At 37.0% G+C, this 27788-nt stretch overlaps 1 protein-coding gene across 6 annotated transcripts in view; it reads right to left on the bottom strand.

Annotated features, from left to right (window-relative positions):
- Positions 1 to 26604, bottom strand: part of NVL (nuclear VCP like) — an 84616-nt gene extending 58012 nt beyond the window's left edge. Inside the window, exons 1-6 of one of the 6 annotated variants that reach the window (XM_012547910.3) lie at positions 26234 to 26604; positions 21332 to 21405; positions 12365 to 12417; positions 12182 to 12281; positions 10118 to 10175; positions 5143 to 5406 (exon numbers count right to left, since the gene is read on the bottom strand). In XM_012547910.3, coding sequence (XP_012403364.3) covers positions 5143 to 5406; positions 10118 to 10175; positions 12182 to 12281; positions 12365 to 12417; positions 21332 to 21405; positions 26234 to 26437 — 753 coding nt within the window. In that variant the 5' untranslated portion in view covers positions 26438 to 26604. Of the gene's footprint in view, positions 1 to 5142; positions 5407 to 10117; positions 10176 to 12181; positions 12282 to 12364; positions 12418 to 21331; positions 21406 to 24916; positions 24938 to 25701; positions 26047 to 26233 lie in introns of those variants that run through there. The other 5 variants (XM_031967056.1, XM_031967055.1, XM_031967058.1 and 2 more) reach the window with 5 other exon arrangements.
- Between the last annotated feature and the right edge of the window lie 1184 nt (positions 26605 to 27788).

Below are 27788 nucleotides of genomic sequence, written 5' to 3'. Positions count from 1 at the left end.
GTACCAAAAAAAAAAAAAAGAAAAGAAAACTGAAGAAAATAGCACTTAAAAAAATATGCCACATAATAAAAGAGGTACAAAACCTAATGAGGATAAGAATGCCTTGAGAATGGCTAATGGAAAAATAGGGACAAAAGCTCACTGAAGAAAAAAAATTCTTTAAAAATAATAATTAGGCAAGTAAAATCCAATGATTTTGAGATATCAAGAAACAATAAAAAGAAATAAAAAAGAATGGAAAAAATGTTAAAAATTGCTTTCACATGCAATTAAACTGAATTTAAACTGAAATTAACTGAATTTAAACTGAAATTAAAACTTGAATTAAAAAATAACTGAAAACCAAATACAGTAAAAGAACAACAGAAATGACACTGAACAGCAGTTAAGATAAAATGAGCTAGAAATTGAACCAATGTTCCTGAATTGCCACAACAAGGAGGCCAAAAGGGCTTCTGGGTTAAAACTTTTTGGGCAAAGTGTCTTTCTCAGCAAACATGTGACTCTTAAAGAAGGGAAAGGGGAGGACATATAATTGAATAGGATGAAGAACAATTACTGTTAGCAATTATAACTGAATATGAATGAGATGAATTCATCCATAAAATGGAAAAGGATATAAGAATGGATTAGCAACCAGAATCCAATGGTACAGACAATTCTAGCATACATAAATTCTCTTTATACAAACTCAACTTCCCATGTGGGTAGGCAGCAGAATCTGGCATCAGCCCAGGCTTCAGCTCCAGCTACTGTAAGTACCGAAGCCATTCTGGAGTTGTAAAGGGGACGAATCCACAGAATGATCCATTTTTGTAAATTAAGTAAGAATTAGCTATATATAGTTTACGTGAAACACGTTTGAGTTAAAATTAGGGATGGAGCAGAGCAGAATCTATTATGCCTCAGAAGAAAAAAGGCAGATCGTGCTCTCAAATTAAGCAAAAACAAAAATTGAGCAAAATAAAGACACAAACAAGGAACTATAAGTAAAAGGTACCACAGATAATGAATGAATATTGATACTGAACATTTATGTAGAAAATGACAAAATTATTTAAATTCTTAAAGGAAAAGGTAAATGAATTCTAGGAGGAAATACAGTAAAACTAGAGGGGTAGAAGACCCCAATTTACTCTCAAATCTAGATAACCATAAAATAAACAAGAAATAAGTTTTTAAAAAATGAATAGGATTTTTAGACAAAGTTAGGTATGATGATCTCTGGAAAATAGTGAATGGGAATGGAAAGGAGTTTACATATTTCCTCAGCTATGTTTGGTACATTCACAAAAATTGACTAAATTTATAAAAATCTCACAAATGCAGAAAATCAGAAACATTAAAAATTTCTTCTTTCTGATCATAATACAATGAATATAGATAGATTAAAAAGTAATTGTAAAGCAAAACTTATTCTTTTTTTTTTTTTTTTTTTTTTTGCTGAGACAAATGGGGTTAAGTGACTTGCCCAGGATCACACAGCTAGGTCAAATAACTTAAATCTTAAGGAATGAGAAGTTCAAAAAAACAAATCAAAGAAATAATCAATTTCATTAAAGATAACAGATGCAGCCAAAGCTGTATTTATGGGCAAATTTGTATCTCTAAAGGCTTAATAAAATAAGAGTATATCCATAAATTGATCATGCAGCTTAAAAAAAAAATTTCAAAAAAATCAAGAAATTAAAAATGCCAAATAAACACCAAAATGAGAAATCCTAAAAATCAAAGGGGAAATTAACAAAATAGAAAGTAAAAAACAAAAAATAAAACACAAAAAACATATATACCACCCTGTTGAACTAATAAAACCAGGAACTGTTTTTTTAAAAAACAAAAATAAAATTAATAAATTTTATTAGAAAAACCAAATTATCAATATCAAAAATTTAAAGAGTGAATTTAAAACCAATGAAATAAAAGCAATTATTCAGTTATTTTGCCCAACTATATGCCAATAAAGTTAGCAATCTAAATGTAATGAATTTCTCCAAAAATATAAACTGCTTAAACAGAATAGGAAATACTTACATAATCCTATCTTAGAAAAAGAAAATGAATAACTTGAAGAAGCCAAAAATGAACTCTCTAAGGAACTCCCTAGAATCAAATAGATTTACAAGTGAATTCTACTAAAAGAACAATTAATTTTAGAGCACCAGCCCTGAAGTCAGAGGACCTGAGTTCAAATCTGATCTGGGAGACTTAATACTTTCTAGCTGTGTGACCCTGAGCAAGTCACTTAACCTCAATTGCCTTAGGAGGGAAAAAAAAAGAACAATTCTTATACTAGAAATTATAGAATGCTATTTGAAAAAAATAAAGGAGTAGCACCAAAATCTTTCTGTAACAAAAATATGATCTCGATATCTAAACCAAGGAAAATCAAAGTACAAAAAGAAAACTACAGATCCTTTTTTCTAAGGAATAGTGATTCAAAAACTTCAAATAAAATTCTAACAAGAAAAATACATATCACAAAGATTATAAAATAAAAAGAAGCCATATTTCTGGTTGCATTTTAAGAAAATTACAAATATAACTGACCACAGTAACAAGATTACCGTCACTTCAATGGATGCAAAAATTTTTTGACAAAAGACAATACTTTATTCACATTGCAAACACTAGAAAGTATAGTAATAAAGATAGCTTTCTTTAAAAATAAGCTCTAATATTCTTTACTCTATAACTAAATTGGATGTCATGAATTCTAAATCACAAAACTAATTGGTTTCAGAAATGTAAATTATATTCTCAGTTTAAAATTTTCAAAGCACAAAATTTTCCATATACTTCAATGGAGAGGGATGTGAATTTAGAAGTGAGAAATTTGGGCTAAACAAATAAACAGTCCATGTTATTAGAGAATTGCTTAAGATGCCCAAGGCTAAGATGGTGACTAATACCCTGAATGTAATGGCTAATAAAAGTAAATTGCAGAGGCATGAGAAAAAAAGAAAACTCAGGGCTCATCTCTTAAGGTTAGCTAATTTCCAACTTAGAAGAAAAGGTACAGATCTGGAACAGATAAGTTTTGAGGTATCAGATCCAAGCCTAAAAAATTCTGAAGTTTCGGTTTCATAAGTTCAGAATGGACACAGATGATCTTGCCAAAAATTTATTTACTACCCCAGCTTGGAACCAATCCTTGGCTACGACGACAGCAAAAGAAAATGATAAATATTGGAGGGGATGTGGGAAAACTGGGACATTAGTACATTATTGGTGGAGTTGTGAACTGATCCAACCATTCTGGAGAGCAATTTGGAAGTACAAAACTGTGCATATCCTTTGACCCAGCAGTGTCTCTACTGGGTCTATAGCCCAAAGAGATCATAAAGGAAGGAAAGGGACCCACATGTGCAAAAATGTTTGTGGCAGCCCTTTTTGTAGTGGCAAGAAACTAGAAACCGAATGGATGTCCATCAATCGAAGAATAGCTGGGTAAGTTATGTTATATGAATGTTATAGAACATTACTGTTCTGTAAGAAATGACCAGCAGGATGACTTCAGAGAGGCCTGGAGAGACTTACACGAACTGATGCTAAGTGAAATGAGCTAAGTGAAAGGAACTCATCATACACGACAACAACAATACTATATGATGATCAATTCTGATGGACGTGGCTCTCTTCAACAATGAAATGATTCATGCCAGTTCCAATGATCTTGTGATGAAGAGAGCCATCTACACCCAGAGAGAGGACTGTGGGAACTGAGTGTGGATCACAACATAGTTTTTTCACCTTTTTTGTCATTTTTTTTCTTTTTCATCTCTTCCCAATCTTGATCTGATTTTTTTTTTTTTCAGAACATGATAAAGGTGGAAATGTATTTAGAAGATTTGCACATGTTTAGCTTATATTGAATTATTTGCTGTCTGAGGGGTGGGGAGGAAAGAGGGAGAAAAATTTGAAACACAAGGTTTTGCAAGGGTAAGTTGTAGAGGGCCACAAACAGGGAGGGAACTCTGGGTAAGGTATAAGATCCTTCAGCCCAGAGGGAACCTGCTGACAATGTCTGGTTTTGCTCCCCATCTCCCTTAAGGGCGCTCGGCCTTCCTGAGAAGTCAGGGGGCAATGACAAGCTGTGTTGTGATTGAAGTAGAGTGATACCAGGTTGCAAAGAGTGATACCAAGTGACAATCTACATACAATAGCAAGCTATTTATGTGATCCCATGTGCACAGTATATACTTAGCATACGCCCAGTGTTTTTTTGGTTATATAAAGGTATTAGAGTATATAAAGGAAGAAGACCTTGGAATAAACAGACTCCATATTTCCACCATTCTTGGGAGTCTCGTCTCATCACTCCTCCACTAAGACATTATGTTTTAACCACCCCGGTGTGGGAGCTCTAGTAAGCACGGTACATTTTGTCACCTCAACTTGGGGGCTCTAGAAAGCAGGACACAACAGTAAATGCTGAACAATATCTTTGCATGTATTTTGAAAAATAAAAAGTTACAATAAAAAAAAATGAACAAAACCAATCTTTTTTGGGTCACTTAGAATTAAACCATTTGGTTCTACTGTTTCACATTCTCAAACAGGAACCAAAGCAATCTACCTTATATGAGTCAGGTCAAGGGAACTACTATGTTACCTCACTGGGACTTCCTTGGTCCATTTGGGATATATTCTCAAGAGACCAAATATAAGTCAAACAATATTAAGATATTATTCTAGAGATGCTGAATAGAAACCACTGTTAATAAGCAACTCATGATACAAAAGAAAATTCAAACTCTCTCCTAAATCATACTAATAATAACAATGCCAATTACTGATGACAAAGCCAAGGGAAAGAGAAAAATATAGTCCATCCAAAAAAAGTTAGTGATACTGTTTCTTTAACACCCTTATAATTATGAAAAATCAGATTACAGTGATACCTATTCTTTGCTTGTGACTAACCATAAAACAAGTAAAAAACACTCACACCATTAAAATCTGACCCCAAGTAGCTATTAAATTTCAAAAGATTAAAGGCAATATAACAAGGTCCTGTTTCTTTTGCACAGCAGAAATGCCTACTTGAAAAACTATCCACCTAAGGAAAATGACTCAGAAAACTACAGTATGTTCCTGGAAAATAAGCCTAAACAATGCAAATAGTTTAATGCAAATTACCTGTAACTCAGAAATTGTCTTCCTATGGTTGCCTTGCTCATCTGAAAGGTCTAAAAAAGTATTCTCTTTTTTTCCACTTGGAGTTTTATCAATAAACCATCCACCTTCAGAAACCCTGGTAAAAGCAGGCGTTGTCAAGGGGAAGACATTCTTTGGCATAGAGAGACTATTTTTATCTTGTTCAATTGCAGGACTTTCTGGTAAAATGTCAGGATTTCCTTTCCGGTACAATGATAGCAGAGAGTTATTCATGTGATTTGCAGACTGAAAAGAAAACAAATTATATAAATGAATACACAAACATACAGAAAAATATGACCAACTAGATTAATAAGGGTCTTGCATTGGCATGACACATATTCAAACACTAAAATAAAGTCATTTTACAAATAAATAGTTTGCATTAAAATTTTCTTTTCTCACTACTTAATATCAGTCAACAAAATAAAATGAAAGCTTTTCAACTCTAGAAACCACACTAAAGCTCTGACTTAATATCATATAAAGTAAATTGTGTAGTCATAACTGAATTAGTAAAAAACATCATTTTAAAATGAGAACATCATTAAAGTGAGAAAAAAATTTAACAAAAAACTAGCATAAAATCATAGCTTTGATATATTTTGTGGAATTGAGGATCATATAGTCCTATAAAGAAAATCAGAGGGACAGTTAGATGGAGCAGTGGATAGAGCACCATCCCTAAAGTCAGGAGGACCCGAGTTCAAATCTGACCTCAGACACTTAACACTTCCTAACTGTGGGACCCTAGGCAAGTCACTTAACCCCAATTGTCTCAGAAAAAAAAAAAAAAAAAAAAAGACCCAGTAATACAAGGATCTCTAAAAAAATAGTTTAAGTCATCTACTGGTCATCCTGCCATTTAGGGGAGGGGGGGGGGGGGGGGGAAAAGGGGGGAGAAAGGGAAAAAAGGGGTTGGGGATGTTTTACTTCTGTAAAGTTACCCATGTATATATCCTGTAAATAAAAGGCTATTAAATAAAAAAATAAAAATAAAAAAAAAATAGTTTAAGTTCAAGTAAAATGATGGCAGTGAAGAAAACTACTTTATCAATGTTTTTGAAAATATTAATACCACACACTATTTTTTATTATATTATTACTTACAAACCAGTCACCCTAAGATATAAAGTCTTTTTTGTCTAGATATGGAACCTGAAGTAAATGATTTGAATCTTTCAGGGTGTCGGTCCCCTCATTGGTAAAATAAGGGGACTGGACTAAATAACTTCTAATATCTCCTCTATCTGAAAACAAGTGATTCTATGCCTAGATTTTATTCAGAGAAATCCTAATTCGGGGACCTCAATACACATGCACACAAATACACACACCCAACATACAAAAATGTATTATGTAAATGTAGATACACGTACATATGCATACATATAGATGTTCTATTGAAGACCCTACTTCAAAGTCATCAATTTATTCATGTCTCATCAATCTATTTCAAGTTCATCTACATAGTCAGACCCTTGAATTCAGAATTACATAAAAGTGATGCAATTTAATGATCATAAATTCCAAAATTCCCTTATCTGATTATAATTTCTAATCAGTGACTAGGGACATTGAAATATTGATGTCCCCTCAAACACCTTCGCCATGTTGTCCTTTCCCATAAACTATTGCTCCATACCAACTCTACTATATAGACAGCTATACCCTTAATATTGTCATCACTCACAAGATTTGAATTTCCAGATTCAGAAATACTGCAATTCCCTTTTTTGATTATAATCTTTTATCATTGCTTCAATCCTTTCTAGGATCTACTCTTGACTAATTCCTTTAGCCCCTATGTCACATTGGCCTTCTCACTCAAAAAAACGCTCTGCCCCTAGAAGCTCCATTTCAAAACACTTAATGTTTACTGACTTGACTCTAACCCTGTTCTTGCTTCAACTGTCACCTGAAACCCCTCTCTCCAGTTTAATCCTTTCCTAGGCCCAAAACTCTGCAACTGCCTTCAGTCTCCTTTCCTCATTTATACCCTTTAGTGAAACAATTCTTCTCCACTTTAAACTGGAATTTTTTGCTCACTTTTCTATCACCTGCCATACCTTGCTAAATCTCAAACTTGGGACTGTTCCTGCCATCATACTCCTCCACTCCTATCAACACATTGCTTAACAAATCCAGAGGAAACCTATTCATACATACCAGGGAATTTCAAGTGGGTCTTCCTTATTATGAGCAAGGCAGCTTTGGTGCCTGATCGATTCTCTCTTTCTCACTCCGATTTCCAACAAATAAGCTCTGCTGACTTGCACTAAATCCTTCCCAGTCACCTAAGCTGATCATTCTTGTGAAACCTGCGCCTCTTCCCCAGACACTCACTCAATAGAGGCCATCTGTTGTTGAATTTTGCCATTCCTCCCTTCACCATGGTTTTCGAATACCTTTCTTTTTCTCTACTCACCCTGCATCTGACTTTGAGCCTTACTGCTTCTTACCTAGCCTACTGTGATGGTCTTCTAGTGAGAGTATCTTTGCCTTACCTCTTCACCTCCAATTTATCCTTCACTTACCTGACAAGATTGACCGTGTAATTCACCTATTTGTGAGGCCCCCACGGCTCCCTATTTCCCCTAAAATTGAACATAAAGTCCTTTGTTTGGCATTTAAAGCTTTTCATACCTTCTGTTTTCTTTCATATTGCTCTTCTTCAAGCACTCTAATCTATCTATCTTGGCCAATTTGTTCCTTGAACATGACCTTCTATCTCTCAATTTGGTGTTTTTTCTCTGGATGTTTCCCATGTCTAGAATATCCTCCTTTCTCATACTATCTCCTACCTTCTTTGGCTTCTAAGACTCAACTCAAATCCCAAGGTACCTTCCCAAAGGTACCTTTGTATTCTTCCCTACACAAGTAGTTTCTCTCTGAAATTACTTTCAATCTATTCCAGATATATGTGGTATATACAGTTATGTGCATGTGGTTTCCTCCTCTAAAATGAATTCCTCAAGCAAAGGAATCATTAAGGCCTGGTGTAAGTGCTGCATCCTTCAAATTTTGAAAGAAACTAGGAATTCTGATAGGCAGAGATAAAGCAAGAGTGCATCCTAGGGATCCAAGACAGCATAGAAAAAGCTAGTTTGGTTGAACTACAATGTGTGAAGGGCAGTAATGTAATCGATTGCTGTCCTTTGTGTTCAAAAATGACATCACTAGGTCGGGGCAAAGGTACAATGCGTCCGGCTACGATTGATCAGAACTTTGCACATTTGGAGTAGCGATGTCTAAATCTGCACATCTCACATTTTTTTGAACCCCATCCTGCTAGGCGATCTTCAGAATCTTCCTAAGACAATTCGGATGGAAATGATGCAGTTTCCTGGCACAGCGCTGACAGAATGTCCAGGTTTTGCCAGCACATCACAAATGATTTGCAGGCAATTTCTCTCCCATAATTTCCTCTGGAGCCTTTCAGACATGGAGCCAATTGTGGCAAGGTGTGCCTCAATCTCATAATCTAGGTAGAACAAGCTGGAAGGCATACTGCCCAGCTGGGTGTGCATGTCAACAGCACTTCCAATTTCTCCATCTGCTGTAGTCAATAGTTTTATAGGTGAATGGTATGGTGCTGGCTGGTGGAGAACCTGTCTCATCATGATTTTAATGCCAAAATTAGCACAAGTGGCAGAGAATCAACCCAAACTCAGTTGCATCTTGGCCTTTGAGACTACAGTTAGTGCAGAATCATATACAAACAAAAAGTCACATCCCAATTCTCCCTTCACTTTAGTCTTGGCTTGAGCTTACTCAAGTTTAATAATTTACTATCAGGAGCAGATTAATTTCAGAAAAGCCTGGAAGAGACCTACAAGAATTGATGCTGAGTGACGTGACCAGAACCAGGAAAACACTGTACATAGTAACAAGATTATGTGATGATCAAGGTGATGGACATGGTTCGTCTCTACAATATGGTTATTCAAGGCAATTCCAACAGACTTGGGATGGAAAAGCCAATCACATCTAGAGAGAGAACTAAAACAGAAATATGTTTAAAAGAACTGTACATATTTGACCCATATCAGATTACTTGCTGTCTTGGGAAGGGTGGAGGTAAAGGAAGGGAAAGAGAAAAATTTAGAACACAAAATTTTACAAAAACAAATATCAAAAACTATCTTTATATGTATTTAGAAAAAAATGCTATTGAAAATTAAAAAAAAAATACATACAAAAATAACAATTTACCAGTAGCTAACCTTGAGGCCATTTTCATTCTCATTCAAAATATCTGACAACAATGCTGAGAGCATCATGTTAAGAAAGCACGGAAGTAAATAGTCCTGCTTCATACTACTGGTAACAGGGAAAGTGCAAGAATACCAACTATTATCCAGAATCCAAATAAGTATGCCATTGTTGAACTAGTATATAATACTAATGAACTTCTCTGGGCAACCAAATTTTGCTAAGATCTTCCAAGTACAGTTAGGTATAAAATATAGCTGGAAAGGTAGGTTGGGTTCAGGTTGCAGATGGTTTTACAACCCAGACAGAGGACTTTATATTTGATCTTAGAGGAATCGAGGAACCACTCCAGCTTATCAAGCCATCACACCAATTCTTTAAGAACATCACTTTAGCAGAACAGATCTGAGGCCAAGAGTATAATTAGGGAACTTTCTTGCAATAGGCTAGACAAGAGGTGATAAGAACTTCTAGAACAAATATTAGCATAGAGATACAAAATTAAAGTATTTAAATAGCATCTTTTCTTTAATACTAAGTTTAAAAGATTGATCTAAATTGTTCCTCCCCTCTTATTCTGCCACCATTCTTTATCTGTTCATTTGAATTTGGTTATAAGCACATATGAGAAGGGTAAATAATTTCTAAATAAGCTGACATGTGCATTAAGACAGCATCCTGAAAATGATGTTAAATGACAATTTGTCAATAATAATGCTTGCTAAAGTTCAATTTGACTCACCGGTTGATCTGGGAAATTGTCCACATCTGAATCATCATCTGTTTTGTTTGCTGCACATCTTAAGCAAGATAAGAAATGGAATATTTTAAACACAAAATTAATGAGGGCCAGCATAACATTCTTGAAAAAAAGATGTACATATTAAATTAATATATGAAATGAAATAGCCAGACCAAGAGTCAACAGGTATATCTTTTTCTTTTTCTTTCTTTCTTTTTTTTAAGTATTGTACTCCAAATAACAAGAGAAGACTTTTCTTCTGAGGCTGTTAGGTGGCATAGTGGAGTCAGGAAGACCTAAGTTCAAATGAGACCTCAGATATTTTACTAGTTTTATGACCTTAATTTCTTTGTAAGATAGGGCTAATAATAACATTATTACCTCTCAATTGTTATGAGGGTCAGATGAGGTATTTGCAAAAAGTACTGAGCACACTGCTTGACACATAGTTGTGAAAAGGGAAGCAGAAATTTTCTGCTGAGCTATACAATAAATAGTACCTGTATCTCGTGAGGCAAAAAGTCACAAGTAGATAACTACCTACAGCAGAATACTTGACAATAGATATTTAATCTCAGACAAAAAAGAATTATTTTCCCCTCAAACAGTACCTACATATGCAAGATTTTATCTGAGACATATCCAATCAGACAGAAAAGTGACTTTTTCCATACATTGCCAACATGTGAAAAATCTTAATTCAGGTCATCCCGTTTTTGGCCCAATTCTCCTGTTTTTCTTACTTTCCCTTCTTTAAATAAACCCTCACTTCACTCTGCTAAGCTGCTTCTTCCCTTATGGAAAGCCCATTCAATGTGCAAACCTCAAATATAATAAATGCCTTTAGTTGATTTGGAGTTGCTTAAGTCTGAATTCTTTCAGAGTCAACATTGTGACATTCCGGAACCCATTTCATGCTAGTTAAATGCTAGCTATCATCATCCTCACTTTCAATAATCCTGGATATTATTAACTGGTGAAAAGTGAAATAAGCATAACGAAGAAAACAATTTATACAAGTATAACAAACTGTAAAAGAAAAAACTAACTCTTTGAAAAGCCTAATTTTGATCAATGCAATGACCAACCAAAATTTTAAAAGTCACTGAAGGATAAGTAAACAAGTACATCTCTATAAATAACATTATTCATCAACAGAAAGGTAAATGGACATAAGGTGCAAAAAGAAACAATGAATTTAGACAAGACAATTATATGTATCAATTTTGACTGACTATGCTTATTTGTCTCCAAAGGTTTTCCCCCTCAGTTTTTAATTGCAGAGGGAGAAGCAGTTTGGGTTACTAAGTATATAAATAAAAGGCCTACTGAAACTTAAAAAAAAAAAAAACCCCAACAAAGGGAAACAAGAAAGTTTAAAAGAAAACAGGACAGTTTATTAAGTAATGTGAATTATTATATACTTTTTAAAGAGCAAGCATACTAGCAAATAGTGAAACTGGTAACTGGTATAAAGAGTACAGTAATGAGCTCTTTTATTTCTGGTTATATAACTGGTATATAAGTGTTTCTTTCCTCCCGACTCTTGAATTTGACGTCAGGGAGTTTTTTTTGACTTTTAGACCCTCTAGTCCACCGATTATCTTTATTGTCTGGCCTCATTATCCTAGTCTGGGAAGTCATTTTGTCTGAGTTAGAGATGGGGCAAATAACTAAAGGGGCAAACCAAAGCTACTGAGTCAGAAAAAGCTAATTTGTCATCATCTTTCCAATCTTTGTCATGTGCCTCAATCAAATGAAGAATTAGTTTAAAATGTAAATGTTATGCTATTTTTCTATTCATCTGTCAACCCAGAAGTTCCACAGAAAGGGCAAAAATCTGGGCTCTCCTGACTTCAATACTGGAGATTTTGTTTTTTTCAAGGAAACTTAAAATAAAGCCTACAATAAAAAAAAAAAAAAAAAAAAAAAAAGACAAGTATTATTAAAAGGAGATTAGTTTTAAAAAATATAATCTACCTGTTTTGTTTTGTTGTGAATATAGAAAGGATTTCTAAATTCAGAATGAGAAATTAAGAAAATTAGTTATTTTCAAAAACTCACTCATTAAACTCTTGACTTTGTCTTGCTCTTTTTGACAGGTGTTCATCTTCTAATTCAGTTAAGTCTTCAAGTTCTTTCTCTCTCTTGATTATGCTAAAAACTAGAACAAAAGAAGTTTCCATTAAATAAGATGACATTTTCTACTAAGTTTATTAGTAGTTCAATACGTATCTGGAAACTTACCTTTTTCTACCTGAATTCTAAAAGCATTTCTCTTCCTCCGGCCATAATCTACACTGAAAAAGAATATAATAAGTTTAGCTGAGTAGATGCTGCCAGTAAATCAACAAGCATTTTTAAGTTCTTAATATGTGCCAGGATTATTATGTGCTAAGTGAAGAGAATACAGATATAAGCAGAAAGATAGTCCCTGTTCACAAGAACTTGCCAATCTAATAAAGACTATAAATAAAAATGGGTAGCTGAAAAACTGGAAAGGTGAGGGGACAGAGATGAAATCCATACAGGAAGTCCTGGGCAACCTGGGGAGGAATGAAGCCTCTTCCCAAACATGAAGATCATCTCCAAGGGAACAAAAAAAGAAATCAGCTATTCCTCCTGCATATCCTTGCCAAGTTGAAATATGACAGTGACGTGATTTAGGAGCACCAAATTTGGGGTTCAGTCATGTGAAGAATTCACAATGGCCATTCTCTTTGCCAAAAGGTGGTTTAATTAGGAGAAGAGGTTACAAATAAAATAAAGTGATACGATAGACACCAGAAATGGTAAATATGAAATAGAGTTATGAGAACATATACCTATTAAGGAAAAAGGCTTTAAGCATGAGGGGGGGCAGGGAGTGGAGGGGGATGAGGAGACACACCATGGGGCACAGGGGAAGGTTAAGTTAAAAAAACCAGGAGGCAGGGTGTTGTGATGGCCCAGAGGGACTGAGCAAAGATAGCATGAGCCAGGGACAGATTTACAGGGAAATTTAACCTCTGGGGTTTGACAGGACTTGGGATTTATTGTCTGGGGTGTTTCCTTCTTGCCTGAGGGGGTAATTCTATCAAGGTTTCAGGCTCTCTCTGCCAAGGGCACCCAGAACCTCACCCATAGGACCACACTATTCCTCCTCTTGTCAGGTTTAACATTCAAGGGCTAGAGAAAGAGTCCAAAGATAGCTCCCCCCAGCAATTCCATAAAATCTGACTTGGCCATTTATTAAAAGCTGACTTCCTAATCTAACCTTTACTTGCCTAAGGCAAAGTCCGGGTTTAGAACAAGCTTTACAATGGGAACAATCTTTTTTGTTAACCTAGGTCAACGTTGTTTAAGTATAAAAGCACATTACTATAAATTTAAAAATAACTATCTTTTTAGCCTGTGTATTGTTTGTTCAAGAATTCAATATACATTTGTGAAACACTATGCACATATATAATAGTAAGAAATAATTGCATTAACGAGATCAACCAAATCATTTCCAATGGAGCAGTAATGAACTGAACCAGCTATGCCCAGAAAAAGAACTCTGGGAGATGACGAAAAACCATTACATTGAATTCCCAATCCCTATATTTATGCACACCTGCATTTTTGATTTCCTTCACAAGCTAATTGTACAATATTTCAGAGTCTGATTCTTTTTGTACAGCAAAATAACGTTTTGGTCATGTATACTTATTGTGTATCTAAGTTATATTTTAATATATTTAACATCTACTGGTCATCCTGCCATCTAGGGGAGGGGGTGGGGGGGTAAGAGGTGAAAAATTGGAACAAGAGGTTTGGCAATTGTTAATGCTGTAAAGTTACCCATGCATATATCCTGTAAATAAAAGGCTATTAAATAAAAAAAAAAAAAAGAAATAATTGCATTAAGTAACTTCTAAAGTCTCTTCCAACTCTTATTATTTAAGATCAGGTAGCAAAAGCACTAGAGAAAGCTCTGAAATCAGCTATCAGCCCTAACAAACTCAAATATAAGGATATCTCAGATTTGTGGAGAAGGGAGGGATTCAAGACCAAAGAAGAACTACACAACATTATAAAACGCAAAATGGATAATTTTGATTATTAATTAAAAAGGTTTTGTACAAGCAAAATCAATGCAGCCAAGATTAGAAAGGAAGCAGAAAGCTGGGGGGAAAGTTTTACATTCAGTGTTTCTGATAAAGGCTGAATAAGTTATGGAATATGAATGTTATTGATGAGATTAGGGGCAGTCAGAGAATTGTTAAAAATCCCTTTTAGTCGACCCAGATTCTGCGTGAAGGAATTCACAAACCCAAAATATTAATTGGCAAAAATGGAAGTTTATTGTTGCATTTCCTATGCCAGTTTTACTAAGAGACTGACTTCTTTAGTGGCAAAGTCCTATTATGGAAATGGAGGCTGGCACTGAGAAGAGAATGCCTTCTCCACGGGCAGGGTCCTGCTTTGGACCTTCTGCAAAGAAATGAGCTCAGAAACTGCCCTTTAAGAAGGAATCTTTTGAGGTTCAGGTTTCAGGTTGAAAAGTAAGCCAAAGTCCCCAGGCCTAGATGCTTATCGTATTGGCCCAGATCTCCAATTTACAAGGGTCTGGCATCCCCAAAAGATCAAAGGGGTGCTTTTTGACCAAGATTTCTAACTGAATAACAACACAACTTATGTGGTTTTCTTATATGCTTTTCCAGGAGGGCCTGAGACACAGTTTCAGAGTGATAATTTCAAAGGGAACATGGCTTCACTTCCCCTTCATTATGGAAGATTATTGTTCTATAAGAAATGATCAGCAGGATGATTTCAGAGAAGCTTGGAGGGACTTACATGAACTGATGCTGAGTAAAATGAGCAGAACCAGGAGGTCATTGTATACAACAAGATTGTATGATGATCAATTGTGAGGGCAACAAGATGGTGCAGTGGAAAGAGCACTGGCCCCACAAAATGGGGTTCAAATCCAGTCTCAGACACTTAAAACACTGGCTAGTTGTGTGACCTTGGGCAGATCACTTAACCCCAACTGCCTTGCCCCCCCCCCAAAAAAAAATTCCCAACAACAAAAATAAATAAAACAATGCAGTGATTCAGTCTAGTTCCAATGGTCTTGTGATGAAGAGAGCCATCTGCACTCAGAGAGAGGACTGTGGGGACTGAGTGTGGATCACAACACAGTATTTTATTTTTACCTTTTTTTTTTTTTTTTTTGGGTGGTTGTTAGTTTGTTTTTTTAATCTTTTTTTTGGTATAGCATGATGGAATATGGAATACAAGGATTTCACAAGTTAAGCTATATTGGATTGCTTGCTAAAGGAGGGGGTGGGGGAGGAGGAGGGAGAAAATTTTGAAACACAGGGTCTTACAAAAGTTAATGTTAAAAATCATCTTTACATATATTTGGAAAAATAAAAAGCTATTATTTAAAAAAAAAAAAAACCTAAGGATAAAGGTAGTTCAACCTAAAATAAAAACAGTAAATTTTAATATATTCAACTGACTAGGGAAGGCAAGGAGCAGGGGAGTCAGGTTCTGCCAAGGGCCATTTGGATATTTATAACATCTTTTGTGAGCCATACAAAACGATCAACTTATAGAACTCAAGCAGTGGGAGGTTGTGTACCTAGCTTTCAGCTCATTATCACTTGTGGTTGCCTTAGCAGATGATTTCAAATGGGTTGGGCACTGGCTACCCTAAACTAGACAATTTTCTAGTTTAGAATCATTTATCATCTAACTAAGTTCAGCATTTTCCACTGTATTATGCTGAATAAAATGTACTGAACTTCAATGTCTTGTAATTAAAAAAAAAAAAAAACACTTCAGAAACCTGTATCAATAAAGTGATCATTTATTAAAGTACCTACTTTATGCTATGCATTGAACCAGGTATTGAGAATACCAAGACCTTCAAGGGGTTACATTTTCACCAAGGGAGCCACATACATGCATAATGTATGTACAAAATAAATAAATATAAGTTAATTAAACAGAGGGAAGGACTAACATCTTAGGAGAGACAATAGATTATCAATGACCCAAATATTATAATCTCTATTCAAAGAGCATCCATTTTACCTGCTCTTCAGAATTTAACATGAACCTTCCATTTCCTGATACTTTTTCTAGGTTTCCTTTTTTTTATAGTTGTTGCTAATCCAGGTTTATTCTTTTAATTTTATTGCTTTATTTTGTTTTACACTAATTTCTCCTCCTGCTCTCAGGACAAAAAGAGAACAGAAGAAAAGGCCCTGAATACCTAACTGCATAATGAAACAAAACATATTGGCTATGTCCATAAATGTATGTCTGGTCTCAGTATTTTCAGTTCCCACCTTTCTGAAAACAGATGAGTCTTTGGACTTTTTGGTATCTCATTACAAAGATCAGAGCTCTAAAATCTTTCAAAGTTCTTCTCTATGTTACTGTTGTGCAAATTGTTCTCTCAGATTCCTATATACTTCACATTACAGGTCTTCACAGCTTCCTCCAAAATTGTTCATTTCTTCATTTCTTATGGAATAATAATATTCCATGACACATGTATGCCATAATTTGTCAAGTCACTTCTAGAAGAAGGAAACTACCTTAGTTTTTAATTTTTGGCTATCACAAAGAAAAAAAAAGAGCTACTATAAATAATTTTTTCCTCTTTGATTTCTTTGGGGTATAGATCCACTATAGTGAAACAGCTGGGTCACATGGCATAAATGCAGTTTTTAATAACTTTAGAAGAATAGTTGTAATTGCTTTCTAGAATGACTAAACCAATTAACAGTACAACTAAAAGTGTACTACCTGTTTTCCCAATACAATGTTGCTCACTGTCGTTCTATCATTTGTCATTGTATAGTGTCATGAGTGTTTTAATTTGCATTCCCCTAATTATCAGTTATTTAGAATATATTTTCCATAAGGTTGTTAATAGTTTGGATTTCTTTTTGCAAACTGCCTCTTCATATCTTTGGATCCTAGTCTTATTATTTGAATCAGAAATTTCCTTGGTTTGTATGTGGAAAAATAAAATACTATTTAAAAAAAAAAGATCTATTATATGCCAGGCACTATGGAAGGTACTTTAAAATTATTATCTCATTTGATCATCACAACAATACTTTAAGGAGGGGAAGGTATTATTATTATTATTCTCATTTTACAATTAAAGAAGCTGAGGCTAATAGAGTTAAATGACTTGTATCAGATCACATAATTAGAAAAAGTATATGGGAAAATTTGAACTCTGGTTTTCTGACTGCAGACCGAGGCTTCTATTGTTATGCCACAGTTCTCTTTAACTGCCCTGGCTCAGTTTCCCTGCACTAGTTTCCCTTGTCTCAGTTTCCTTAACTGTTCTGTCTCAATCCCCTAAGCTGTAACCACCCCCCACCCCCATTCTGGTCCATTAAGACTGGGGACCATTTACTCTAAGGTTATAAATTGTTAGCACAAGCAGGATAAACAAGAGAGTGGACCTCCTGACTCTTTCCTGTTCTCAAGAACTTACAATATCCCTCTAAAAATATTCCAAGATACCCCATTGATATCTTTATTCCTGTCAGACATCCTGTTTCTGGGTTTTTAGGATTTATGGCCTCCCCTATCCTGACAGAAGTTTTCCCACGCTACTTACCCTTTCTTTTGTTTAGAGAAAAGGTATTTAAGAAGTTGGGTTTCTCCTATTCATTGTTGGAGGCTAGATGCAGTATGCTGGATTCTTTGAGATGACAGTTTCCTCCAGCCCTGGGACCAACATGGATATCTTTATCTCTGTCTGACTGAATAATTTGATATGAGAGTCCTGTCCAGTTAATTATACTCTCCAATTAATAAAATATTGAAAACTCTCTAATCTCTCTCCTGCCTCAATTTCTCCAGCATTACACTATCTACTTTGCCAGTTCTTAGAATGAATCTAAATTTTATCTTTAAAAATATGCTAGCTTTTATGTTTAAAGCAAACAATGTGAAATAAAAACTTCATAGATTTAGTTTTTTACAAATTTCCTTGATTGTGAGTTTCCTTCATAGATGTATATGTGTGTGTGTGTTGAATAATGATGTTGATTCATCAACTATTGTTGCCTTTAAGCAGGTTATGCCTCCTTATTTCAGTACTGATGAAGAATGGATTTAAATGCAATCCTTCACTTTAACTTTGTGAATTTTTGTGTTTCAAATGTTTCTTGTAAATAAGGTTATCAGGTTCTGCCTTCTAGTTCATTCTATCCTCCTCCATTTTATGGGTATCTATCATTCACTCAAGTTTTAAATATTGTGTAATTCCTTAGGGATCCTCTCTTGTTTTGCTAGGAAAACATTTTCTTTAAGTCCTCTTTTTATCTTTCCAAAAGCTCCTTCTCTGTCTTCTTCAAGAATTCCTCTTCATTCTCTCTTCCCTAAATTTGTCCTTAGTCCTTTTTTCTCCTTTCTTTCTGATCTCCCAATTGGTAAATTCATACACTCTAAACATCTCAATTTTCATCTGAAGGATCCCCAATTGGATTACTTCCAAGAGTGATGTTTCCCCTGAGTGAGTCTTTTTGCTTTTCCAACTTCATATTGGGCATCAGTAACAAACATTACCTGGACAATCACAAGGCAACTTCTCTAAAACTGAATTAGTTATCTTCCCCACTTTTAAACGGCCTATTTCTATTGATAACACTATTATCTTAGGCTTTCAGGCTCAAAATCTCAAATATTTTCCTAAGCAGTACTTTAGTACAATAGAAAGAGCTGCATTTGGAATTTAAAAAATGCAAAGGACAAAAGACCTGAATTTAAATCTAAATTTTGCCCTTTACTCCCTTTACAAATTTGGCAAAATCACTTAACTCTTCTGGACTTTGGCTTTAATAGTTTTATCTATTAAATAAGATGACCACATGAACTAACCTTGATTGATCTCTTTTAGTTCTAAGTCACTGTGATCCTGTGATCTTTGGAGATGGGAGAAAAAAAGAGGCCACAATTTGCTCCAAGTTGATAATTTCACTTCAGCAACATCTCATTTCTAAACTTTCCTTTTTATTAACCACTGTCACCCCTGTAGTTTAGGGTCTCATTCTCTCCCAACTAGAATATTATCCTCCATCAATTTCTGTGTCTCATTTTTCTCTTCTTTCCAATCTACATACTCACAATTATGCCAAGGAAGTCCTTCGAATTCTATGTAGAACGGATCATATCATTTCTTGCTCAAAAAATTTTAGTGACTTCCCAAGTCTACAAGTCTCGAAGATTACAGTATTAAGTCTTTAATATTTAAAGTTTCTTCACAACCTTAATCCAATCTACTTTTCCAGTCTATTATGAACTTAGTCAATGTGGTCTAATACATTCTTAATCAACTTCTAATCATTAAGAAGTTTTCTATAAACAACCAGTTAAAATTTGCATCTTTATAATTTTCATTCAGTTCCACTAGTTCTTCCCTTGGGGACAAACTGAACAAATTTCTTCTACAAGACTGCTCTTCAAATAATGAAACATTACTCACAGCCCTACCAAATCTTTTTCTTCTTTAAATACTTTTGCTTATTTTAATCAGCTCTCTCACATGGGGTAACTTCAAATCCCCTCATAATTTTTGCCACACTATTCCACCGATCTGGACAAACTCCAGATTGTCAATGTTCTTTCTAAAATGTGGCATTTAGAAGTGAATTCAACAAATTATCTTAGAGTTGATCTGAATCAGAATTTACATCAGGACGATTATTAAGTTTTATTTTGGATACTATATTACAATCTAGTATAAGAACTCAAAATTTAATAGGAAAACCTTATTTTTTGCTTTATTCTATTCTAACCTCTCAAGGTTTTTTGGGATCTTTATTTAGTCATCTAATAGCTTAGCCAATCCTCCCGGTAACATGTCATTTGCAAATATAATAGAATATAATCTGGACTTCAGTCAAGCAATTTGGCTGGTGGACAGACAATTTGGCTGCTAAAACTGTTTAGGCCTGAGGGCAAAGAGATTCCTGTGACATCCTACATAAATTAATTATCATTCAAGTCCAATCACTCAACCAATTCCAAATCTAAATAAAAATTATCTAAGCCATTTTCCATGTCGGGATCTTATGAACAACTTGATTAGAGCAATCTGGATATCTCTCTGGAATTAACTAGATCCACATTTCTTCCTACCTCCCAACTCTTATCTGACTAATTTATATTTACATGATAACAATCTTGTTCTTGGGAAGCTTTCCTTTCTTCCCAGGCCAACAAGAAATGGTATTTTATTTACTCTCTGTCTAAACTCTTTGAAACATGTTCTCTGAAACTCAAGAATAGGTTTTACAACTCAAATAGTTGACGAACTTTTTTTTAAATCTCAAGATGGCAATCATTTCCACTTCACCAATCAATGCCTCCAAATCAGATCCAACTAAAGTCAAAAACAACAATCTCTTTTTTAGTCTGATCTCCTGAAAGATGTTTATCTGTGAAGCACAGTGATAACAGCAGAAGAGCATCCTGTGGATTAAGACAACTTGGCTTCAAATTCTGGCTCTAATAGTTATTAGCTTTTTAACTTTAGGTAAATCACTTTCCATCTCTGACCCTTAACTTCATCTTAAAAAAAAGAAAAAGAAAAAGAGTTTGACTAGATTAGAAGTATCAAACTCAACGTCAGGAACCAGATTAAAATGTAACTGGAAAATACTTAACAAATTACATAAAAATACAATAAAATATAGACAATGTTAATTTGTAGTTTCCTAAATCAATACACAGCCTGTTTCTATTGAGTTTGGTAACACTGGACTAGATGACCTCTAAGGTTTCTCCTAGTACTAAGTCTTTTAAAAACGTCATTTACTCTATTTTTAGCAAAGAAAAACTTTACAAAGGGTGTTCTAATAATAAAGTAATCTATCATAACAAATCACACTTTTGATTGTAAAAAGATACATATTGTGTTCAGATTAGATCTGGAGTTACCACGTTCAGTTGTAAGCTCCATTTTTGAGACAAATGAGTGAATACAGAGACAACACATTAAGATGACAGTGTTTTTTAAAAACAAAAAAGGAAATAATTAAAGGAACTGTGTGTATTTAATATAGAAAAGAGAAGACAGTGATGGTAAAATGGGGCTTAATAACAGCATCTCCCTCACAAGATTATTTCTTAGCATGGTATCTGGCACACAGCAAGCACTATGTAAGTGCTTCCTCCCTCTTTCCCACATTAATATTTATTGCTTACCTGTACATTTCTTGCAAATCGGATGCTAAGGTGCCAATGTCCACATATTTTCCACATTCACTACTGCTCAGGTACTAAAACATAAAATCAGAAAAACATGAACATGTGATCTTCTTTCTTCAATGACTACAAATCAAAAACTGGTTAAAAGGGATCAAGATTAATTACATTATGGCCTAGTGTAAAGAGCATCATATCTGGATTGAAACATTCAGGATGGACTTACTAATGCTATAACTTTGGCTAGGCAGGTTTTCTTTTTTTCCCCTTAATTTTCCTGGCTAAGTTTCTTCATAGGCAAAATTCATAGCTTTCCCTACCTGTTAATGCCCCTTTCTTTCTTTCTTTCTTTTTTTGATGCTGAGGCAATTGGGGTTAATGACTTGCCCAGAGTCTCTCAGCTAGGAAGTATTAAGTGTCTGAGACCAGATTTGAACTCAGGTCCTCCTGACTTCAAGGCTGAAGCTCTATCCAGCATGCCACCTAGCTGGCCCCCTGCGCCTTTCAATCAAAAATATACACATCATCAATTCAATATTCTCTCCCTCCCTCCCACCCTTCCTTTACTCACTGAAAAAGCCTCCAATGACAGCCATTATACATGTGAAGTCATTCAAAACATAATTCCATATTAGCCATGATGCAAACAAACAAACAAAAAAGCACAAAAAAGCGAGGGGGAAAAAAGCTTCATTCAACTGGCACTTAAGAATTCCTCAGTTCAAGTCTCTCCTCCAATTTTCTGGTACCAGAAAACAAAGTTTTTGTTGCCAATACAAAAACTTGTACCTAGACTCTCCTCCTGTCTCCCGAAAGAGCTTAATTTTTTTTATCATTTTTCTCACTGTATTTTTAAAATCTTTGCTACATTCCATACCCATAGTGCCATAGTATACCACCTCTGCAAGAAGGCCAGGCCTAGAATCAGCAAAAGTCATGAGTTCAAATTCAGCTTCAGATACTTATTAACTGTGTGTGTATTTGACCAATTCACTTATTTTATCTCAGTTTTCTCACCTGTAAAATGAGCATACTAATATCACCCATTTCCCAGAGTTGTCATGAAGATCAAATAAGATAATAATTGTAAAGTGCCTGGCACATAAACACTATATAAATTCTAATTATTTTATAATTAATTTTCAAGCTCTCTTTATCTCTTTAGTTCCTTTCCCTGATGTCTATAAATACATCCATATTTTCCTCAAACAATAAACAAACAATTCCCTTCTCATTTCTGGAGACTGAAATTCTTTCTTCTTTCTCAGATGCTACCTGTTGCAATCATCTCAAAAAACACATTTGAAAGAGAACACATCATCTTTCCCCCAAAACCTTCCTCTCCTAATTTCTCCATTTCTGTCAAGGAAATTACATTCTTCCAGTTGCACCAGTTCATAATACCCAACCCTTTATCAAATCAGCTGTTAACTTTTGCAAATCAAAAAATATTTACTTAGCACTTTGTGCCAATTACTATGAGAAGTACTGGGCTACAAAAAGACAAAAACATAGTCTTTACCCTTAAGGAGTAAACATTTTAATTGGAGAAACAACATGCAAATAACTATGTATATACAAACTATATACCGTATAAAGACAATCTCAAAAAGAAGATATTAATGAAGGTAGGGCAGTTGATAATATGGAATTGGAGTCCAAGAGAGAGGTTAGGGCTGAATATATAACTGGAATTATGCTCACAGAACTGCAAGTTGAACCTATGAGGTCATCAAGCAAAACAGCAACAAGAAAGAAGAAAAGTTGGCCCAGGGCAGAGCTTTGGGAAACATCCACATATAATAGGCATAACCTAGGTAAAAGTTCTAGCAAAGGAGACTGAGACAGAGAAGTCAAACCGGTAGGAAGGAACCAGGACCAAGCAAGCAATGTCACGAAAACTGATAAAGGAGAATATATATACAGGAGGAAATGATGGTACAATGTCAAAGGCCTCAAAAAGGATAAGATTTGGATTTGTAATTGCTAATTCTGGAGAAAGCAATTTCATTTGAATGATGAGCATATTATGAGCCAGACATCAGGGGATTTATTAGTCAGTGAAAGGAAAGGAAGCAGAGGCACCTACTAGTGCATGGCTTTCTAAAATTCAGGTGAGAAAAGGAAAAAAGAAATACAAAAATAGTAGGACTGTAGGACTATGAGTCTTTTTTTAAAAGGCTGGCATAGTCATGGGACAGTCTATAGGTAGTTAGGGAATAACTGATGGAGGGAGGGGGAGAGAGACAGACAGACAGAAGACTGGACAAAGAGTGGAGATAGTATGCCAGAGAGATGAGAAGGGGATGAGATCAAGGACCGGACAAAGAGTGGAGATAGTATGCCAGAGATATGAGAAGGGGATGAGATCAAGGACCGGACAAAGAGTGGAGATAGTATGCCAGAGAGATGAGAAGGGGATGAGATCAAGGACCGGACAAAGAGTGGAGAGAGTATGCCAGAGAGATGAGAAGGGGATGAGATCAAGGACCGGACAAAGAGTGGAGAGAGTATGCCAGAGAGATGAGAAGGGGATGAGATCAAGGACCGGACAAAGAGTGGAGAGAGTATGCCAGAGAGATGAGAAGGGGATGAGATCAAGGACCGGACAAAGAGTGGAGAGAGTATGCCAGAGAGATGAGAAGGGGATGAGATCAAGGACCGGACAAAGAGTGGAGAGAGTATGCCAGAGAGATGAGAAGGGGATGAGATCAAGGACCGGACAAAGAGTGGAGAGAGTATGCCAGAGAGATGAGAAGGGGATGAGATCAAGGACCGGACAAAGAGTGGAGAGAGTATGCCAGAGAGATGAGAAGGGGATGAGATCAAGGACCGGACAAAGAGTGGAGAGAGTATGCCAGAGAGATGAGAAGGGGATGAGATCAAGGACCGGACAAAGAGTGGAGAGAGTATGCCAGAGAGATGAGAAGGGGATGAGATCAAGGACCGGACAAAGAGTGGAGAGAGTATGCCAGAGAGATGAGAAGGGGATGAGATCAAGGACCGGACAAAGAGTGGAGAGAGTATGCCAGAGAGATGAGAAGGGGATGAGATCAAGGACCGGACAAAGAGTGGAGAGAGTATGCCAGAGAGATGAGAAGGGGATGAGATCAAGGACCGGACAAAGAGTGGAGAGAGATGCGAGAGATGAGAAGGGGATGAGATCAAGGACCGGACAAAGAGTGGAGAAGTATGCCAGAGAGATGAGAAGGGATGAGATCAAGGACCGGACAAAGAGTGGAGGAGTATGCCAGAGAGATGAGAAGGGATGAGATCAAGGACCGACAAAGAGTGGAGATAGTATGCCAGAGAGATGAGAAGGGGATGAGATCAAGGACCGGACAAAGAGTGGAGAGAGTATGCCAGAGAGATGAGAAGGGGATGAGATCAAGGACCGGACAAAGAGTGGAGATAGTATGCCAGAGAGATGAGAAGGGGATGAGATCAAGGACCGGACAAAGAGTGGAGATAGTATGCCAGAGAGATGAGAAGGGGATGAGATCAAGGACCGGACAAAGAGTGGAGAGAGTATGCCAGAGAGATGAGAAGGGGATGAGATCAAGGATGTATAAAAAGGAGTTTTACCTTGCCAAGAGAATAGAAACCTCTTTACCAGTCAAAAATTAAGAAAAAGATACCGAGAGACGTCTGAGTGATTTGAGAGGACAAGTAGAACAGTAGAAAGCATTCTTGGAAAAGTCTTAATTTATTTTTGGTGAGGGATGAAACAATTAACTGTTATTGAAAAGACTAAAAAACTGATGAAGTAGTATGAATATGTATGCTGAAGTTGCCTACAAAGGACAAAAGATGCAATGGAGAAAAAGTGAGTCTATGCTTCTAGAACTCACTGAGGAACAAAGGAGAATGTCTGGGAGACTGTCTGAATGAGGATAAAGATGGTTAATAGGAAACTCAAAGGAGAGGCCTGAACCAAAGTACAGTATCAGAGAAACAGGGTGGCCTATTCAAGAGATATTGAAACCATAACAGGCTGTGGACACAGATGGGATATGGGGGGTGGATAAGGGATGACCCTGCAAACAACAAAGTAACAGAATAGTTAGAAAGAGAGAGTTTTTGGAGAAAGATAAAGAGGTCAGTTTTGGACAAGCAGAGGTTAGGCCTTTTATGGGATATTCAGTTTAAGATGACCAACAAGCAGTTGGAGATGTCAGCGTTTAGGGCTGGATAAAAAGATCTAAGGATCCCCAACACACAGATGACGGCTGAACCCGGGGGAACTCATGAAATCACAAGGCAGCTCCTAGGTGGGGAGGGAGAAAAAAGCCCAGGGCCTGTATTGTACTACACTGTGCTCTAGCGACCGAGAGCGGCCAGACCTAGCAAGAGGCAGAGAAAGACCAAACCTAAAGGGAAGGGTCAAAGCCTGACCAAAACTGGCCGCGGGAGATCGGACTGGAAGGAGAGCGGTTTCAGCGGGAAACGGTGAGGTCGGAGCTCCTCTGCTTCAGGAGGCACGCTCAAGGAGGGGCTACAAAATACGCCCCACACAAAGTAGAACGGCAACACGACGTGCTCAGTTCCGGAGGCCCCCTCGCCGTGGGCGTTTGGCCAGTGACGGACGGCGGACGCAGCCCCGGGTCCCTGACGCCGGATCCGGCGCCACGGGAGGCACAGCCCCGCCGGCTCACGTTTCTGGGCCCGGCGTGAATCCAACGTAATCCCCACGTAATCCCCTCCCCCTCCTGCCCCCGGCCCACTTCGCAACGTTAAAGAGCTGAAATCACCGGGAGGAGTCTCGGAAGGAAGCCCCGGGGCTTTCCCCGAGCGAGGAGGGGGTGTGTGCGGGGCGACCGGCCGGCCAAAGTGCCCGAGCAGAAACAAGGGCCGCGGGGGGTACGGCGGGAGAGCGCGGACGGGTCGGCCCACGGGTCATACCTGTACGATGCGCCTTTTCAGCTTTCGGTCCACGTAGGTGACGACTCGCGGCTTCATGTCGGAAGAAATCTCCAGACTGAGGCAGCCGGGTCTCCAACAGGAAGTCGGGGACCTCGCCGCCGGAAGGGCTCTGGAGAACGCCTGACTCACCTGCCCGGCTGTTACATAGGAGCGATCACCCGCCCCTGCGGCACTCTTCTTCATCGCGCGATTTATAATGAGAGCGATAAAAGCGAAACCACCCAGGGAAGGCCGTGAATCTCACGCCGCGCCCTCATCCTTTCTAATTTTTTCCCCGTAAGGCTTCTGCCAGAGCGCCCCGAACGAAAGGCTCTTTGGGAACGGCCCGAGCTTATTGGCTGCAAAACCGGAAGTGTCGCGGTCGGAGAGACACGTGAGGACCGATGAGTTCCCTCGTGCTTTGCTTCGCGCCGCGCGTCCGCCGCCTCGGCTGGCCCGAAAGATGCTTGGACGTTGGTCGGGGCGCCGGACGTTTTTGTTATTTATAGCCTTGCTGCGGTCGCTGACGTCGGTCTGGTCAGAATTTCGCGGAGAAAGCCAGGTGCCGATTTAAGGCAGCCTGATCACATAACCCAAGCTAAGAATGACTTCGCTTCCTTCATTGTTAGATGATGGAGACCCAAAGGACGGTTTGTCTCCTTCTCTTCCTCCCTCCCCCAGTTTATTCGCCGGAGAAGGTTTATTTGAAAAAATCCGATTATTTGTTAAGTGACTACTGGTCTGAAAGTCTCTGGGCCCAATTCTGACTTGGTTAGCCCGAGGAAGTCACTTACTCGTCGGAAGCAATCTTCTAGGTGAAGAACCGGATTGCTAGAGAGAGTTTGCTTACTGGAAGCCTCCCTTTATCAAAGAAATCCCAAGTCCGGCCCTTGTCTCCTAGTAGAGATAATGCTAAGTTAAAATTAAATATTAAAAATTAATTTAATTAAAAATTAAATATTCTGTAGCAAATGCACTCTGCAGAAATTTCTGTCTGCCAGCAGCTCAGGGACTTCACCCCGCATTTATTTTCTCTTTTCTCATTCAGAGGACACAAATAGTTCAGAAGTTTTTTTACTGAAATAAGAGTAAAAAAATTAACAATAGGACATTTTTCTCATCCACCAACATACATTCTATCCCGGGTGAAAGTAAACACGCAAAGAAAATACAGGACACAAAGATGAGTAACACACGGCAGGACAAGTTTGACTTACAAAGCTAATAAGAGCTTCTAAAAATGTCATACTTTTTTTTCACCAGGCTCATGCTCTTCTGATTGTGGCATTTACTCCATAGGTCTCTTGAATTCCTACCAATTGCTACAGGGCATTTATTATTTTATATCTCCATTGCCGTATTGTGTTACTTATTTTTTTAAATATGAATTTAAATGCCAAAACAAAGGAGTATTCCCATATACACAAGAGAGCACAAAAAAATAATCTGTCACAGGCTATTTCTTACCGCTTTTCACTGGCTGTCTTCCATATCTGAAATATTTTTCTATGCTTTCACCTCTTGACTTTACTATGGTTTTCCAGATTTAGCTCAA

This window comes from Sarcophilus harrisii, chromosome 4 (assembly GCF_902635505.1).
Source record: "Sarcophilus harrisii chromosome 4, mSarHar1.11, whole genome shotgun sequence".
Classification (NCBI taxonomy): Eukaryota; Metazoa; Chordata; class Mammalia; order Dasyuromorphia; family Dasyuridae; genus Sarcophilus; species Sarcophilus harrisii.
Note: the sequence above shows the minus strand (reverse complement) of the source record. Positions and strands in the feature narration are given on the sequence as shown.